Source organism: Myotis brandtii, unplaced genomic scaffold (assembly GCF_000412655.1).
Source record: "Myotis brandtii unplaced genomic scaffold, ASM41265v1 scaffold312, whole genome shotgun sequence".
Taxonomy (NCBI): domain Eukaryota; kingdom Metazoa; phylum Chordata; class Mammalia; order Chiroptera; family Vespertilionidae; genus Myotis; species Myotis brandtii.
In genome coordinates this window covers 4,834,082-4,852,821 of record NW_005361955.1, presented here as the reverse complement: position 1 = coordinate 4,852,821, position 18,740 = coordinate 4,834,082, and the positions used below count along the sequence as shown (strand labels likewise).

The following is an 18,740-nucleotide window of genomic DNA, read 5'->3' as shown; positions in this document are numbered from 1 at the left end:
CCTATATAGAAGAGACCTCTCTGTAGACTCTATGTGCTGGGTATACCAGGTGCTCATGGCAGCTGGGGCAGTAGCTTGCTGAGCAGGAGAGAGGCCCTGACAGGGATTGAACTCCAGGCCAATTGGCTGTGAGAATCAGCCGTGTCTGCAGTGGGAGAACTTCTGTGCTAGAGACACCCCTCCGGGACAAGACTTGCTTCAGTGGGGCTTTGGTGCTCACTGAGTCTGCCCCCTGAGTGTGTCCTTTATGGATCCGGGGAGCTGCAAACTGGATGGTCCCACTCTGACCACTGGGAACACTGGTTCCTGGATCTCTAGGGAGGTGCTGATCTATCCAGCAAAAGCCTCTGTAGACTCTATGTGCTGGGTATACCAGGTGCTCATGGCAGCTGGGGCAGTAGCTTGCTGAGCAGGAGAGAGGCCCCTGACAGGGAGGCCAGGGGTGTGGTGAGATCCTGTTGTTCCTGCTTGCTCTCTTTGTTTAGGGACAAAGGGCTCTGGGCAATGTAGCTGAGAAATCCCTGCTCTGAGGGCCAAGCACCTGAATGGGGTTCCAACCTGCCTATCAAAGTGGAGGGGGAAGTAAACAGTGGTGCTCACTTGCTCCTCAGTCCAGAGAGTGCCCTCAGCTTCTGAGAGCTCCCAAGGCCTCCCAGCCTTCTCTATGCAGTGTCTTTCTCTTGTTTGTTGTTCAGAAACTATTCATTCAGTGCCCAGTTTGTTGTGTTTTTGTTTGTTTTTTTGCAAGAGTAATTGTTCTCTATGTGTATATTTGAGTTTGCTTATGGGAGGGCGGTGAGTTCAGCATCCTCCTATGCTCCCACCATGTTGGACCTCTTATTATCTTTATTATTTGGTTAATTTTCTATGCATCTGTCACTAATTCATTCCCCTTAATCTTTCCTTGAAGTAAAAGCAATATGATTTCCCACCCAGATAAGAATACTTCTAAAAAGACTCACAGAATTCTACAGAGCAAGCACATGGTTTTCCAACAAATAAATGGCTCAAAAAAAGGGACACAAAGGAGAAAGTGTTATAAAAGAGACTAAGAGACTTAGCAGTCAAATGCCACATGGGGGCCTTTGTTGGGATTGTCACTCAAACAAACCACCGGTTCAAAGGCATTTTAAGATAATGGGGAGAGCCCTAGCTGGTTTGGCTCAGAGGATAGAGTGTAGGCCTGCAAACTGAAAGGTCCTGGGTTCAATTCTGGTCAAGGGCACATGCCTGAGTTGCAGGCTCAATCCCCAGAGGGGAGTGTGTAGGAGGCTGCCAATCAATGATTCTCTCATCATTGATGTTTCTATCTCTCTCTCCTTCTCCCTTCCTCTCTAAAACCAATAAAAAATATATTTTAAGAAAAAGATAATGGGGAGAATTTGAACATGGATTGGGCCTTAGAACATACTAAGTAAGGTCTAATTAGGTGAAATAATAGCACTGTGGATTATGTTTTTTAAAAATCCTTATCTGTTAGAGATACTAAAATATTTTTTTTGTGTGAAATTACATTATATCTGGTATTTACTTTTAAAACATTCCAGGAGATATATGAAAGATTGGCCTAATATTGATAATTATTAAAGCAGGGTGATGGGTACATCAATATACTATTCTCCCCACTCTTGTGCATGTTTGAAATTTTCCATAATAAAAAATGAAAAATTCACAAAGAAATGGAAGAAAGGAAAATGTTGCCTGGGGCTGGTTGTGCATTATGTGAGTTGATTGCAGAAATAAGAAAGTTTTATTTATTGGGTACTAGCCCATCTTGGAGGGGCACAGATATACAACTCTGGTTTTTGAAGCTTGCTGACTCTCCCAGTCTGCGATGAGAGCAGAATCAGCAGGAATGGTGGCAGGGCCCGAAAGGGCCCCGAGGGTTAAAGAACACGAGAGGCTCAGGAATATGCTGGCTGACTCAAGACTCCAGATAACCCAGAGATCCCTTGCACCCGTCTGTCCCCTTGATGCCCATCATCTTCAGTCTGTGGCTAGCCTACAAGAACCTCTCATAGCCATGATCATGAGAAATCTTTTTTCTTTAATACTCAAGGATATATTTTTATTGATTTTTAGAGAGAGGTGAAGGGAAAGGGAGAGAAACAACAATGTGAGAGAGGAAGGAACATCAATCTGTTGCCTCCCGTACATATCCTGATCGGGGATGGAACCTACAACCTGGGTATGTGCCCGAACAAGGAATCAAACCTGCAACCTTTTCGGTGTACGGGACAATGCTCTAACCAACTGAGCCACAACGGCCAGGGCAATCATGAGAGAGCTTGATGTCAGCTGCCAAGGGCTTATGATCCCGCCCCACCCTTAACAGCTTTAATGAGATATAATTCATACATAAAATTCTCCTACTTCAGGTATGTATTGTTCAGTTCTCAGTATAATCACAAAGCTGTGCAACCATCACCACATTCAATTTTAGAACATTTTCATCACCCCAAAAAGAAACCTGTATCCAATGAGCAATCACTCTCCATTCTCCTCCCCCCAAGCCCTGGCAACCACTAATCTACCTTCTCTGTCTCTATGGATTTGCCTATTCTGAACATTTCATAAAAAACAGTATCACAAATACTGTCTTTTGTGGTTTTCATTTAGTGTTTCTAGGTTCATCCACATCATAGGTTAAGTCAGCACTTCATTCTTTATTGCGGAATAATATTGTATAGTTTGGATGTATCATATTTTATTTATTATTCAGCAGTTGATGGACATTTGGGCTGTATCTACGCTGACTATTATGAATAATGCTCGATGAACATTATAAGTTTTTGTGTGGATATGTTTTCATTTCTCCTGGGTATATATCTACCTAGGAGTGGAATTGCTGGATCATAAGGAAACTTCATGCTCAACTTTTTGAGAAACTGCCAGACTGTTTTCCAAAGTGATTGCCATATATAATCTCCTTTTCACAGACAAGATTGAGGCCCAGAGAGGGGAAGTGTCTTATGCAAAGCTACACACTCAGAGAGCAGGAGCTAATCACCTAAATGGCCTCAACTCCACCTGCACTCTCTCCTTTGATTTCACTACCATCTATCTCACTGTCACTCACACTCCTCACGCCCACTTTACCCCTCCATTCCTTTCCCCACCCAGCAGCAAATCCCCTCACCAGTCCTTCCCAGAGGCTTCCACTGCCCTATCAGGATCAAGTGCTCCTCTGTGGAATGATTTACAAGCTCTCTGCCATCTAGATCAGCGATCGCCAACTGGTGGTCCGGGAGGTCCGAAAGGTTGGTGACCGCTATCTAGATGGCCCTACTCTTTTCTTTTGTTTTTAAGCTCTACCTGAAGCTAACAGACCATTGGCCATTTTAGTTGAGTCACTTCACATTCCTTTAAAAAACTGCTTAAGCTAGGTTGAGTTCAGTTTCTGTCACTTCCAACTGCAAGGTTCCTCACATAAGTAATCCTCCATCAGTCACTTATTACATTCCATCCCAACCTCATCTTTCCATACATACCACACCACTGCCCACTTCCTGGGGATGCAACGAACTGTGGACATTTTAATATGTGGGCCTTTGCTGGTTCTGTTCCCTCTGCTTAGGATACTCTTCTACACTGAACCCTTGGTCCTTGAATATTTTGTTTAAACAACTATTTTCAATATTGGTATTTTTTACCTTGGATCTGTGGGTCACTGTGAATAGGCTCTGGAGGGTCTACCAATACCCCTGGGGTTACCTGAGACATGTGTCTGTGCCCATGTGTATTACTCTGGAGGAGAGGGTCAGAGCTTCCATCAGATTCTCAAAGACGTTCTGTGACCCAAAGATTAAGAACCACCTATTTCTGCCCAGCTGGCATGGCTCAGTGGTTGAGCATCGACCTATGAACCAGGAGGTCACGGTTCAATTCCTGGTCAGGGCATTTTTTTATGCCTGGGTTGTGGGCTTAATCCCCAGTGAAGGGCAGGCAGGAGGCAGCTGATCAATAATTCTCTCATCACTGATGCTTCTATCTCTCTCCCTCTCCCTTCCTCTCTGAAATCATAATATAAATATATTTTTACAGTTGACTTAAAAAACCAACAACATCCATTTCTTATGTGTCTCGTATGAATTCACTGAGGGCAAGGATCACACTTTTTACCTAGACTCTTCAGCACTTTTCCACAACAGACACTCCTACCTATTGTTAAAGGCTGTTAATGACCCACAGAAGCAACATTTTTACAGGCAAAGAAGAGAAAACAGGATGGTTTAATTTGTAGAGTCAAGAGTTGTTTGTTCTTGATTACAGCGTTCAACATGCAAATTACATTCACCTCTTGGTACAGAAATGGCACCCTGCCACTTCCCTGGGAGTTAACCCAGACAGAATTCTTCCTGGGCAACCCTTAACTATGTGTCTGCCAGCAATCGCCCTTTCTCACTTCTTACAGTGATACGTAAACTCTCTTATGCAGAATGACTGGGAAATGCTTTCATTCAACTGAGCAGCCATATACAGTATAGCACCATTGATTTGTCAATGGATTTGATGTATTCTGAACTCCAGATCAAGACCTCACATTATTTAACCTGTCTTTAATGATCCCAAAGGCACTTGAGAATCCGGCAGTGTCTCACAGTCACTGATTTTCACTGGACAGTATTATGAGATAGCGAAGGTTTCCTAAGTCTGTCCTGGCCCTGGGTATTCACTCTGAAAAAGATTTATCTGAATAAGGTTTTGACACATTTGCCTTTTATGTCATTCTGTAGGCTCAAAATGAATACAGGGAGCTTCACTTTTTGCTCATCCATAGTTCTTAAATTTTCTGTAATGAAAATGTATTATTTGTGTAAAGAAAGTTATAAAAATACTAACAAAAAATTAAAGGTAAAATGCAGGGTGTTTGGATCCCAAGAAAAAAGGAGTCTACTGTGGTTAGAAGTCAGGCTGACTACACATAATAATTAGGTATAATTGAAAACTCCTTTTCCAAAGACTGTATTTTTGCTAAGTTTTATATATTATCACTAGCTTGAGTTTTCCCCCTTTCTGTGACTTTCATTACTAGAGTCACCAGATGGAAAATTTAAAACATTTTAAAAATAGCTGTTTCTGGGTAAGTCACCCAGCACACACTCCTTGTGTTTCCTCTAGTTTCATACATAAAGGGGAACCGGCTCAGACAAGAATGATCCTTGCTGCACATCCGCCAGCTCATGCATCCTCCTTTTTATTCCGAGAGGCTCCTGCTCAAACGAAAGTTACAAGGTTAAGCGCTACTCCAAGTTCCTGACACAGCTAATTCCTGCGTGGTCTTCAAAAAATAGAGGTCTGTAATTCCTTTTTGAACATGCCTTCGAAGTGGAGGTCTTTGGCCATGAGTTCCTCTTCGACATCATCTAGGGCCCACTGGTGATCTGTCAGCTCCAAGGCTTCCCACTCTGTCTGCAAAGAAAGAGAACACCAGGGCAGGGAGAGAGGGGCAGAAGGGCTGTTACTAAGAGCAGTGCTGACCTTTGTGAGCGTCTACTCTGGGCCAGGGGCTGGGTGAGGCTGTTTACATGTATAAGCTCAGGTGCTGCCATCCACCCCAATCCCCAATTTACAGACAAGGAGACAAAAGCTAAGAAAGGTAAAATATTTGTTTAAGGTCACCGGAGCTAGTAACTAATTACATTTCTCAAATAGTCTATTAATGCTGAATACTTTGCCTTTAATTAGTGGGCTCTAAAAATATGCTTTGTGAAATTTAACATGCAATACAAGTGTTAGTTCATGGGTGTGTTCTTTTAAATGACTGTAATTCACATGGCATAAAAGTCACTCATTTAATATATGCAATTTAGTGGTTTTTAACATATTCACAAAGACGTGCAACCATCAGCACTACCTAATTCCAGAATACTTTCATCAGGTTTCAGAAAAAGAAACTTCCTATCAAATAGCAGACACTCCTCTTTATCCCTTTCCCCCAACCTCTTCAAATACTCTACTTTCTGTATCTTTGGATTCATCTAGTCTGCACATCATACACGCCCTGTTGTTACTGGTTTCTTTCACTTAGCATGCTTTTAAGGTTCCTCCCTAATTGTACCAGGATGCAGTACTCATCCCTTTTGATGGCTGAATAATATTCCATTGTATACATTCCATTGTCTAGACATTGTGCACATATACCAAAATGCTCCATTTTGTTTTTCTGTTCATCAGATGATGGACATTTGGATTGTTTATACTTTTTGACTATTATAAATAGTACTTTGAATACTCTTGTATAAGTTTTTGTGTGGACATAGGTTTTTAATTTTCTTGGGTATTTACCTAAGCATGGAATTGCTAGGTCACATGGTAACTATTTTTAACTTTTTGAAGAAAGGCTAAAAACTGCTTTCCGAAGTGGCTTCATCATTACCACCATACATGAGAGTTTCAATTTCTCCACATCCTTGTCAACATTTGTTATTGTCCATCTTCTTTTATTACTGAGTGGGTGTGAAGTGGTGTCTCTTTGTGATTTTGATTTGCATCTTCCTAATCTGAATGCCTTTTTATTTCTTTTCCTGGACTAACTTTCCTGGCTAGAACTTGCAGTACAGTGTTGAATAGTAGTGGCAAGAGTGGACATCCTTGTCTTGTTCCTGATCTTAGAGGAAAAGCTTTCAATATGAGTATAGGTATTTCATAGATACCTTTCACCAAGATGAAAGTTCTCTTCTATTCCTAGTTCTTATGATGAAAAATTAGTGAAATTCTGCTGTACAAAAATTATACTAGATTTTATAAATTATAAAATAATTTCATGAAAAGGTTCTAGGTACTGAATTTTTTTAATGAAATTTTCATCAGCTGTCTACAGGGTCCAAAAGTTAAAAAATATTCCAAATGTTTACAGTGCCTCTGATTGAACTGTTTTTACAGCATCATTTAGTGTAGAATGAATTTGGTGAGCATTTAAAAACTAGAAAAAGTACTAAGAATCTCAAATTTACTTAGATGATTTCCTCGGGAGAAAGAGACATGTAAACTAAAATACATTTTTGCTAAATTTAAATAATGGAATAATGGACACTACACTCACTTCAGAGAACCCATCTTTAAAGTTACTCTGAATGCCTTTTGGAGCTTCAGTGAAGCTGGAAGAAGTGAGTGTACCTTGAAAGCTTTGTTGGTGTCTGCGGGCATGGCCATGGCTGCTCCAGTCATCTGCTCCTGCATCATCCGTGATTGGTCAGCGGCTGCAGAGTAAGATGCACCTATATGAGCCCCAGGGCTTAGCAGCAGCCTGCATGCTCGGGAGGAACGGTCCTTACACAAAACTTACAGATGCTCAGTAGTGGGTCAGAGAGCCATATCACACATTCACTGACTGGCCCTACCTTGCACTGGCTGTGTGACCCCAAAGTCACTTTACTTCTCTTGAAAAATGGGGGTGATAATAGCAGGAGAAGAAAGGTAACTAAGAAAGCACTAAACTTTACTTCAAATTTAAACAACAACAGCCACCAGTTACTGAACAGTTACTATATGCCGAATACTTCACTAGGTACTTTACAGATTCTACCTCATCTACTCCTAACAACAAATCCTGAAGTTAATTATTAAGGTCCCTATTTTACATCAGAGGATTAAAGAGGTTAAGTAACTTGGCTGAGTTCCCAGCCATTAAGTGAGACAGTTAGGACAAGTACTGGCAAGAAATCTCGTCAATGCACTAACTGATCAAACCAGGCCTATTTTTAGCTTCCATTTTGCAGGCTTATATTGCTGGTGTGGATCCCTCATTTGAGGATATCAGACTGTTAGGGACTACATCTTGTCCCTGTTATTGCCAGGGAGATCTCACATCTTCAGTTTGACTCTGGAATTTTTAAAACTGTTTTTAGAATACGTCATCTTGTCCCTGTTATTGCCGGGGAGATCTCAGATCTTCAGTTTGACCCTGGAATTTTTAAGACTGTTTTTAGAATACCTCAGAAACTTAGTAGTTTAAAGAATGAAGGACTGTATTTGACTATGCTAACAAATAGCACAGCCTACATGATTTTTTTGACTCTGGCATGGATGATTCATCTATCAGAGTATTTGCTTATTAAACCTGATGTGCTCCTTACCATTATCTTGGCCCAAGATCAGAGAGTAAATGCTCCGAAGTCCAAAGACATTGAGGAAATACCAGGATGCAGAACTCACCCTAAAGCAAAAGTGAAGCAACGTAGGTAGTTATGTCAGAATTAATGCAATTCATACTTTTCTAACACCCAAAGTTGTCCAGAGTATGTAAGAAATCACTGGGGGTAAGCTATATTCATTCAAAGCACAACCAAAGAAGAAATACAAGTTGTGAAGGCAATGTTACAAATAGTTATAGCTTACTGCAGGTAAAGTGCCACTTAGAGCTATATAATAAATTCTGCCTTCAGTAGCAGAAACTGAACTCACAACTGGTGTGCTTCCATTTAATCAGGGGCTGTAAGCTTTGCTTAATTTTCCTTTCTACATAATGGGTTTTCAAACCATTCATTATTTTTAATTATAAAAAACACACTTGCTATAAATAATGAATGCAAACAATGCAGAAGTACATACAATAAGAAGTTCTGACTCCCAAGTTGTAGATCTACATCTAACAGTAAGCTAGTTGTACACCCACGTTCCAGTCTCCTTTGTCCACACAAGCATGTCAGTCACAGATGCTGAGAAAAGATTTAAAAAGTTTTTCTTGCACATAAAGTTTTTGCTTGGCCCAAATGAGTCTGGAAGGTCGAGGTTTAGTAGAGTCATGCTACTTATAATAACTATAGCTTTTCTCCTCTAGTGGAATTGTGCACAGCCAAGACTCTCTAGCACCCAGTCTGGCCTGCCCCTCTCATACAACCACTGGTTTGCTCACTTCAGGGAAGTTACCACTGGAAGTTACCCATTCTTCTCCTCTTGCCTGGCTTCCCTTTTTTGTTGTTAATCCTCACTCGAGAGTATTTTTCCATTGATTTTTAGGGAGAGTGGAAGAGAGAGGGAAAGACAGAGAAATATCGATGTGAGAGAAACACATCAACTGGTTGCCTCTTGCACATGCCCTGACCAGGGCCCAGGCTGGGGAGGAGCCTGCAACTGATTCGAACCCAGGACCCTTTGGTCCACAGGCCAATGCTCTATCCACTGCCAAACCAGCTAGGGTTGGCTTCCTTTTTAATGCCAGTCTCTGGGAGGCAACTGACAAAACAGTCTGGAGAGACCATATGAAGAAGCACTACTGGGTTCTACATGCGGTAGCAGTGTTCTATGAGCCTTTCAAACTTTGTGTTTTATTACTCTGCTATAAAAAATACTGGTAAATAAGACATGAGTGCTGGACTTGGACAGATGGTGTGGTCAAATCTCAATTTCTCCACTTATTTCATAGGGTTGCTATGAGGATAAAAATAAGATAAAATGTAGAAAGCACCTAGTACAGTGCCTGGTACCAATGAAAAGGTTTAATGTTATTATCAGTAGTAATGTATTTTGGAAAAAATAATACAAACATCTACTCCCATATGCTCCGGGGCATTGCTAAAAGGTCTGTCTAGCTTTATCTTTTAACTTTTTGGGAATACATACATCTACCCCTGCACTCCTAAGACCCCAGCACCTAGAGAAAAGAGGCTAAAACCTTCTCTCCTTTTGTAAGACTCAGAGAAAGTCCTTACCAGGATGCATCTAATGTGAGTAATTCAATTCCTTGCTGTAGCATCGGCTTAAAGCGGAGGGTCAGTGGAAATGGGACCTTGGCTGCAAAGAAAGAAAAGTTCATAATCAGTCCCAACTTCTTTATTTTTAGAAGAGTAAAACTGTGAATGCATCTATTCTTTCCCTGAAGAGGTGGGAACTCCGGACCATACAGAGTTTGGCAAAAGATTTCCACAAGGAAATTTGTCACTTTCTGAAGAAATACATCCAATGTCACTCTTCCTTAAATACTAGCTTCTCTACTGCTTAAGAAGCAGGGACTCAAACTGAGCTGTGACCTAAAAATCTCAAAAGAAACATGCACTAATCTGTTAAACATAAAGTGGAATATATATACACAGAGAACTACATTACTAAGAAACCAAATTAATTCAAATCAAATAAAAACTTATAAACAAATAGACAAATGACTCACCCCAACATCTAGAAAATGAAGTAGAAATATAAATGGCTTCCCTTTATCCTACTCAACTAGAACACTAAATTAGTTTCAGATACAAACTAGCAAGCCACTCGTTTGAATCCCTATTAGTAAAAAAGCACTGACATTATGAACTTACAATCAGTTTGTAATAAGAGCCATAAAATCATAGCATATTAATATTTTTGCTGTTCAAAGGATGTTGTTACCAGTTTCCACTACAGAACATAGGACTCATGATGTTAGCACTTTGATTTCTCTGAACAGGGAGAAGGGAAAGGAGCACAGGTGAAATACAACCTGAGTCTTCTCAGTGGTGACTTACTTGTGACAAAGCCTGAGAATGTCATGTTGATCCATCCGCCAATAAGAATCATAGGGAGAACGTTTGTTACATTGCCTTTCATCATGTCCGTTAGCATAGTGGGATCTAAGACAAAAACACAGAGACCACTACATTTTACCACTGCTGGCAGGGGCTTCCTCCTGATTCTGTTAATTTTAAATTTATTTGATAAAGTAATACAAGTTCATTGTAAAAAATTCAAATGACATACAAACGGGATGTAGATGGTTCCCCTGAGCCCACTCTCTAACATTTTTAACTGTTTCATATCCTTCCATCATTTTATTTACACACACACACAGAGTGGTTTCTCTCTATACATACACAATAGAGGGATACTATGCTTACTCTTCTTCTTTTTTTGTTTTGTTTTTTAGGTTCACCCGAGGATATGTTTATTGATTTTAGAGAGAGAGGGAGAGAGAAAAACATCAATGTGAGAAACATTGATCAGTTCCCTTCCATACCCACCCAACCAGGGATCAAACCTGCAACTTAGGTATGTGCTCTGACTGGGAATCAAACCCACAACATTTTGATGTACAGGATGACGCTCCAACCAACTGAGCCACCAGGCCAGGGCACTATTCTGCTTCTTAATTTAAAAAAATTAATATGTTGTGAATGCTATTTCCACATTGGTATAATAACTCTCTCATTATTTTTAATGTCTGCATAGGAATCCACAATGTGGTTGCAGGCATCACTACTGGGTGAACCTATATATCAGTGATGGCGAACCTCTTGAGTTCGGCGTGTCAGCATTTTGAAAAACCCTAACTTAACTCTGGTGCCATGTCACATATAGAAATTTTTTGATATTTGCAACCATAGTAAAACAAAGACTTATATTTTTGATATTTATTTTATATATTTAAATGCCATTTAACAAAGAAAAATCAACCAAAAAAATGAGTTCACGTGTCACCTCTGACACACATGTCATAGGTTCGCTATCACTGCTATAGATTGTTTCCAATTTTTTTTTTTTTGCCAATAAACAATGCCATCAACAACTACCTTGTACATAGCCTGCATATTTTTGTTGATACTGTCATATTGTCCTTCAAAAATAGTGAGAGCGCCTCACTTCCCATGACCTTGACAGTAGCAACTTTGGTCAAGCTTTCAATCTTTGCCAATTTAATGGGCTATAAAGGACATCTTGTTTTAATTTGCATTCCATAGATTTTAGTAGGTCAAGCATCTTTTTGTAAATTTATTGGTTTTTTGTTTATTGTAGGTTTTCTGAAAGATTTATAGTAACTTCTGTTTGGGTTTAAAATAGCTGGTAATCTCACCTAAAGAAATGGATACTAAAATGAGAGGACAGTCAATATGGGATAATAAATTTTGTTTCACTTTAAAGAGGCTGTGTTTTCCACATGACAGGGATCAGTGAAAGTAAGAAATCTATTAGAGTAAAAATTGTAGGATGGCCAATAGCTGGTCTGGGGAAGTAGTGAGAGCTCTTCCTCATCCAAGCAGAGCTGGGTGGCCATCTGTCAGCAACAGGAGCCAGGCACTGGGTGGGAGTCCCAGCTTTTCCAACTGTGCTCAGTGGAGCCCTGGGTCCTGAGTAACAGCAAAGGGAAGAGACCCAGAGACGATGGCTCTAGTCGCTTCAATCCCTTAGCTGAGAGCTATTTATTTATTTATTTATTTTTATTTTCTTTTTTAAAATTTTATTTGAGAGAGAGGGAGAAAGGAAGGGAAAAAGAGAGAAAAACATCGATTTTTTTTTGGTTCCATTTATGCATTCATTGGTTGACTCTTGTATGTGCCCTGACCGGGATCGAACCCACCAACTTAAGTGTTATCAGGACGATACTCTAACCAACTGAGCTACCCAGCCAGGGCCTGAGAGCTCTCTTTCTCTCTCTTTTTTTTTTTTTTGGTTAATCCTCGCCCGAGGATATTTTTTTCCATTGCTTTTCAGAGAGAGTGGAAGAAAGGGAGGGAGGAAGAGGGGGAGAGAGAAAGAGAAAAACATTGATGTGAGAGAGACACATTGACTGGTTGCCTCCCCCACACACCCCAACCAGGGATGGGGAGCAAACTGCAACCCAGGTATGTACCCTTGACTGGGAATCGAGTCTGAGACCCCTTGGTGCACGGGCTGATGCTCTAACCACTGAGAAACACCAGCCAGGGCCTGAGAGCTCTTTTTTAGATCCACTTTATATTTTGGAGTTCCCAGAACATTTATTTGGAAAAGAGAACACTACTTCTGCAGATTGCTATACTAGATGATATCTAAGGTCCCTTAGATTACTATCTTCAACAATTTAACACTGAAGTCAAATGACACATTCTAACTCCCTCCTCCCCCCACTCATGTTAAAAATCTTCCTTAAAGATGAGAGAAAAGAATAAACATACCAGTCATAGGAGAAGGAGGTACTACCTTCCTTTTAGTTTTTTTGAAAAATCCATCCTCCGGGTTGTTGAAATAATATTTTCGTGTCAGGAAAGACTAGTAGAAAAAAAAAGAGCTTTTTAAATCTTAAAACTGTGACATAGCAAACTGTAAAATTATTCCCCAGAGGTTTGGTCAGAAGGCCCTTGGAATATGCTGTTACACTAAGAGCTGACAGCCCACTTGGCAGCTGAGCTGACATTTTAGCTGAGTCACATTTAAAAACAATTTTCTAAGAAGGATGAGGTCACAATGACAGCAAACACCATCAGGCCACAGCTTAATTCCTGACTTGCCAGCCTTCAGTTTTCCCCAAAGAGTCCCCTTATAAAACATTCTGATATCTACTGCCTTCAACAGTGAATCGTGGGACTTTAAATAAAAGATAAATGAGTACCTGTTTGGGAATGTATTTTCCATTTTCCCTGAGGACTCTGCTTCGAATTAGGACTTGACTGAAAAATACAACCAAGACAATGAGATTTTTATAAAAGCGAAACACTAGAAGAAAACAAGAGAATAAAGTAGAAGACCTATTTAAACACAAGAGAGGGCCTATTTGGCCACAGTCCGGTATGGAAACTTTTCAAACTACAAGTATCCTTAAAACCAATCTAACAACCCCCAAATCAGGTTTTCAAAAGAGCATTTTTCAGAAGTGACTGTGTTTCTGAACAAAGATTTCTGAAGAAGGCACATTTGGAACACTCACCTTTCTCTTAATTTATGAGCTAAGAAGACACTTTCTCTGAGTGAAAAGAGTAGCAGTTGGATGCTTCTCAGATGATTTGGAGGCAGGAGGAGGGAGGAAGGGTGAGGATTGAGGGAACTTTTTAAGTCCCAAAGAGAAATGAGTACAGGACTTGACAGGGTTGCTATCTGACAGACAACAAATAGAAATCCCACCCAGTACTCAGATGGTTAGTAAGCTCTCAATAAACATTTATTAAATAAAGTAACAAGTGAAATTATTTGGTGATATTTTAACATAATTGATCATTAAAGATAACAGTGCAATACAAGTGGGTGGTGCTAAGCTACAAATAGTAAACAGAATAGTGATCAAAACACTAATTTTTTCTTGGTTTTCAAAAGCTTTTAAAAAATTTATTGATTTTAGAGAGAAGGGAGAGATAGAGAAACATTGATTTGTTGTTTCACTTATTGGTTAATTCTTGTATGTGCCCTGACTGAGGATCAAACCAGGAACCTTGGCGTATTGGGACAATACTCTAACCATCTGAGCTACCGGGCAAGGGCATTCAAAAGTTGTTTTAATTGGGGGGCTTGAGGGGGAGCCTACTTAGCTTAATGGAAATCTTTCTTGAAAAGTGGGGGAAAAGATTGTAACAGAAATGAACACAAGAAAACTGTGCTTGGTTTTCTACTCCTCAGTATAAGCCACCTGCTCTAAGCAGTAGGTCAATACCCTTAGGATCTCCTTGTCATGTTCTAGCTTTCTCCATACGCTGGGAATTTTCTAGTGCCCCTCTCCTTCACCTTCTTCAAGCTCCACCTTTTCTATGAAACTCTTCCCAATGCCTGGTGCCCTCATGCAATTCTCTCTGGTGTTCCTCCTCCTGACCTCGTTGTACTATACGGTTGACTGCTCCATACGCAGGCTTACAGAGGTGACATGTAATATGTTCTGTTCCCTGGGAGCTAGTCTAAAGCTACTCAAAGTGTGGCCTATGTACCAATGCTGATCTGTGATAAGGGTTTAGAAAAGTTTATAATTTGACATTGTTATAAGATCCAAATACGCGATCAAAATATTTTATAAAAGCATCAGTCTGTGATAGATTGGAAATTAAAAAATTAAATCAAGGCAAGCTTTAATTATCCTGTATATTATAAGCACTCACTTTCTTAAACTGAGATCCACAGATGTATTCTCTGAGATTTGCAAACCCTATAAGAAATTTTTAATTTTGCATTTTCATTTCCATTAATATCTAAAAATAAGTCCTAGTACTGGTTATAAAGATAAAGCTTTTCTTCACAGTGGTAATTTGCAACTGAAAGACATTTTCTTAAAAGTTTAGTTTTTAAAGTTATTATTTCTCAAAGTGGAGTTCCATATCCTTAAAGATCAGGATGTTTTTGTTGGGGTTTTTTTCCTTTCAAAGAGTCAGTATATTCTTCAAGCTTGAGAACTACTTTTTACATACATTCTATCCTTAAATATGGTCTAATAAATTTTATTTATGCATTTTTCAGGTTTGGTTTAATACATTTTAGAAAAATTTTAATAAGTTTCGAGGCAGTAAAAGCTTAATAATTTATGAAACCCAACATTCCATTTTGTGATCATTCAGGTTGCTGGAAACTTATACTGTATTTAGAGGAATGTTTTACAACTAAAAGACATCTTTTGCCGTGGACTTCGGCCAGTTCAGAATCATGTAGTCAGCATTCTACTCAAGTTCAAATGATGACCTGGTGGGGTATAGTCATACTGTGTCAGAGATGGCATGACTTCACTTAAGGGATGGAGCAATTATGACCAGAAATGTTGAGTTTTCTTTAAAGCAGTGGTTCTTCATGTAAGTGGCACTGCCCTCTAGAGGGCCTAATGGAAACCTGTGGAATTTTTTAGAGTGTCAAAGTTAAGGGATGGAGAGAAAGCACACAACTAAGTATTCCTCAGTGCTGGGGACAGATGTGCAATACAAAGAACTGTCCCATGTCTCACACTACTTGTGATATCTCATCAAACTGGTTCTAATGATCTGAGCCTCAAACCTAATTCCATTTTTTGCAATGGTTGAGAGGGATGATTTTTATATATACTGAATTTCCAGATACGCAACCAGCTTGTAAATATAGGCAAAACTGCACTTTGTTGTGTTCAGAACTTTATCAAGGGTAGTTCACCACTTAGGAAAATCACATCCAAACACTGCCTTCTGTTACATCTAAGTAGCTAACACAATGTATCAGCCTACAGTGGAATCTGCCCCAATTTATAGGGATTTTATAGCTAGATGATTGCATCTGACTTCTCCAGTACATCTTCTCTAGGACTGTTATGCACAAGCACTTACGAAACAGAATTTAAATTATCTACCCTTTATTTCTCACGATTGTTTCCTTTATGTAAAGCAAGCATGTCAAACTCGTGGCCGGAGGGCTGCATGCCTCCTTTATTTAAATGAGGCATGTGATCTGCTGGCCGTGAGCGAGTTTGACATGCTTGCTGTAAAGCATTATGTGCCTTTTTTTTTTTTTTTTTAATATTCTTGTATAGAGTGCATCAACAGTGAATTTCACTTTGGGTTATAAAAGGGAGTTTGGGGTCTGATATCATTCAGCATCATCACTCTGAAATCACATATTGAACCCAGTGCAAAAACTGTGGCGGAGAATCTATGACAGCAGGAATTGTAGTCAAGAGAATTTAATTTGGGAGTGAGACTGTCCTGGGTTCAAGTACAGGCACAATATTTTACTATTTGGTTATTTAGGGAAGGCTACTTAACTTTCCCAGGCTCCCTTTTTTTCAAAGGTAAAAATGGTTCAGGATTATCTATCTCAGTGTTAATTTGAAGGTAAAATGAGAACAACTTATTGGTATCAATACATAAATAAATGCTGACTGTGCTCTCTCCACTTTACATCTTTTTGTTTGTGTGTGTGTGTTTTTAATCCTCCCCTGAGGATATTTTTTCCATTGATTTTTAGAGAGTGTGGAAGGAAGGAGGAGGGGGAGGGGAGAGAAGATGGAAGGGAGGGAAGGACAGGAAGAGAGGGAGGCAGGGAGAAAGAGAGGAAAAGGGAGGTAGAGGGAGAGAGACAGAGAAACATCCATGTGAGAGAGACACATTGATTGATTGCCTGCAACTGAGGTACCCCACCAGGGCTACTTTACATCTTTCTATAGCCTCCCTTCCTGTGGTGAACTGACTTCTTAAGGTTATCTACAGGAGGTTGGTTCTGTCAGTTCTGAAACTGATGCCAAAGAAAAGTCTGTGGTATAGTGGGGAGCTCCAGACTTGGGAACCAGAAGACTTGGTGTTAAGTCCTGGATGTCACTGTCTGTGACCATGGAACCTCTTAACCCTTAGTTTCTATAAAATGGTTCAGTGGTTGAGCATCGACCTATGAACCAGGAGGTTATGGTTCGATTCCCGGTCAGGGCACATGCCCGGGTTGTGGGCTTGATCCCCAGTGTGGGGCGTGCAGGAAGCATGCAGATCGATGATTCTCTCTCTCCCTCTCGCTTTCCCTTTGAAATCAATACAAAAATATACTTTAAAAAAATGGGACAACATCTACCAGAGTTGTTTTGAATTTTAAATAAGTTAATGAATATAAGTGCTTAGCATAGACTAAGTGCTTAATAATAAATGTTGGTTTATTATTATTATTATTCTCAGCATAACTGGAAAGCACAACTGAAAACGATAGCAGTCCTTTCCAAACTTCAGCATTCTCATATCATGGTTATTATTTTTATCTTATTTACCTAGCACTTACACTATTAAAAACTTCGTATTTTTTACGCATCAACTTTTCTGCTTATATAAGTTTTAAAAGAAATCTTTAAATTACCAGCAAATGCAAAACCAGTATTACCTGCCACAAATAGGAAGTAACTGTTAAAAATAAATACAATAACAACAAAACACAGTTATTAAATTTTAGCTGCATACTGTTGCCTGTTGAAAGTCCTGAGCCTGAAGCTTGCTCTTTGTTAAAAAGGGAGATTAAGCCCTAGCCAGTTTGGCTCAGTGGATAGAGCGTCAGCCTGCGGACTGAAGGGTCCCAGGTTCGATTCCGGACAAGGGCACATGCTTGGGTTGCGGGCTCCATCCCCAGTGTGGGGCGTGCAGGAGGCAGCCGATCAATGATTCTCTCTCATCATTGATGTTTCTATCTCTCTATCCTTCTCCCTTCCTCTCTGAAATCAATAAAAATATATTTTTAAAAAATGGTTTAAAAAAAAGGGAGATTAATAAGTGCAAGTGTTAAAGACATACTAACATTTACCTAAGGTAAACTCTGAAAATAGTTGTAACGACTGACTGAAAATGTTTAATATGGAGGGGCACACGTCTAGATACCACCAAACATCATCTCAAATGACCTCTCCACAAATATTGAAATGAAGCACAGGAGGAAGAATTTGCCCTCCCTCCAGCAGGGGAAATGATAATCACCATCCCTCACATCTCTGTAGTTTAATGTTTGCCAAGCTCTTGGGTAGTTGGTACCTCAGCTAACCACCACTGCAGTTTGGTAAGACGAGTATAATCACACCTACCTTATCTACAGCTCACAGATAAGGCTGGTGACTAGCCTAACAATACTAATAGCAACATCACTTTTGAACACTTGATTCGTCCCAGCTAAGGGCTTTATAGACATGATCTAAAATTTAATCCCCGCCCCTGCTCTAGGAGGCATATCCTGTTAGCATCCACATTTGGTAGATGACGAAAGGGAAACACAGAAGGTAACTCAGCCCAGGGGGTCACCCCGCCAGCGGGAGCGCGATGTGGAAATCGGGGTAAACGGACAGAACCCCCGCACTTTCTTGCTCAAGGTCACGGGGGAGTGAGGCCGCCGGGTCCGCAGGGCGCTGACCTGTCGGAGACTTGTTCCTGGGTGAGCTTTTTGTCGCTCTGCAGCAGGATGGACACGTAGTGGCGGATCATGCCCACGAAGAAGGTGATGATCACGATGGGCAGGACCACCCAGAGGCGGATGTTGGAGTCGAGCAGCAGCTCCGGCCCCGCCATCTTCACAAAGCGCCAGCTCCCGACCCGGTGTCGCTGGGTGTCTCCTCCCACGGGCGCCGGGCTCCCACTCGAGCTCGCCTCCGAGCCTTCTCACGCCCTCAGCCTGGCTGGCGCGGG

At 40.4% G+C, this 18,740-nt stretch overlaps 1 protein-coding gene across 1 annotated transcript; it reads right to left on the bottom strand.

Annotated features, from left to right (window-relative positions):
- Positions 1–4,199: 4,199 nt before the first annotated feature.
- EMC3 (ER membrane protein complex subunit 3) lies at positions 4,200–18,734 on the bottom strand. The gene is made up of 8 exons (XM_005870080.2): positions 18,469–18,734; positions 13,277–13,334; positions 12,843–12,936; positions 10,440–10,544; positions 9,654–9,735; positions 8,079–8,158; positions 7,120–7,202; positions 4,200–5,412 (listed from the first exon to the last, which is right to left on the bottom strand). The coding sequence occupies exons 1-8, from the start codon at positions 18,621–18,623 to the stop codon at positions 5,284–5,286; spliced, it is 786 nt and encodes a 261-aa protein (XP_005870142.1). The 5' UTR covers positions 18,624–18,734; the 3' UTR covers positions 4,200–5,283.
- Positions 18,735–18,740: the final 6 nt, after the last annotated feature.

Coding starts and splice junctions, on each gene's coding strand:
- EMC3 (XM_005870080.2), bottom strand. CDS start 18,623: ATGGCGGGGCCGGAGCTGCTGCTCGACTCCAACATCCGCCTCTGGGTG. Junction 12,937..13,276: donor GAAAATACATTCCCAAACAG/GTACTCATTTAT, acceptor TTTTTCTACTAG/TCTTTCCTGACACGAAAATA. Junction 8,159..9,653: donor CTCACATTAGATGCATCCTG/GTAAGGACTTTC, acceptor CTTTTGCTTTAG/GGTGAGTTCTGCATCCTGGT.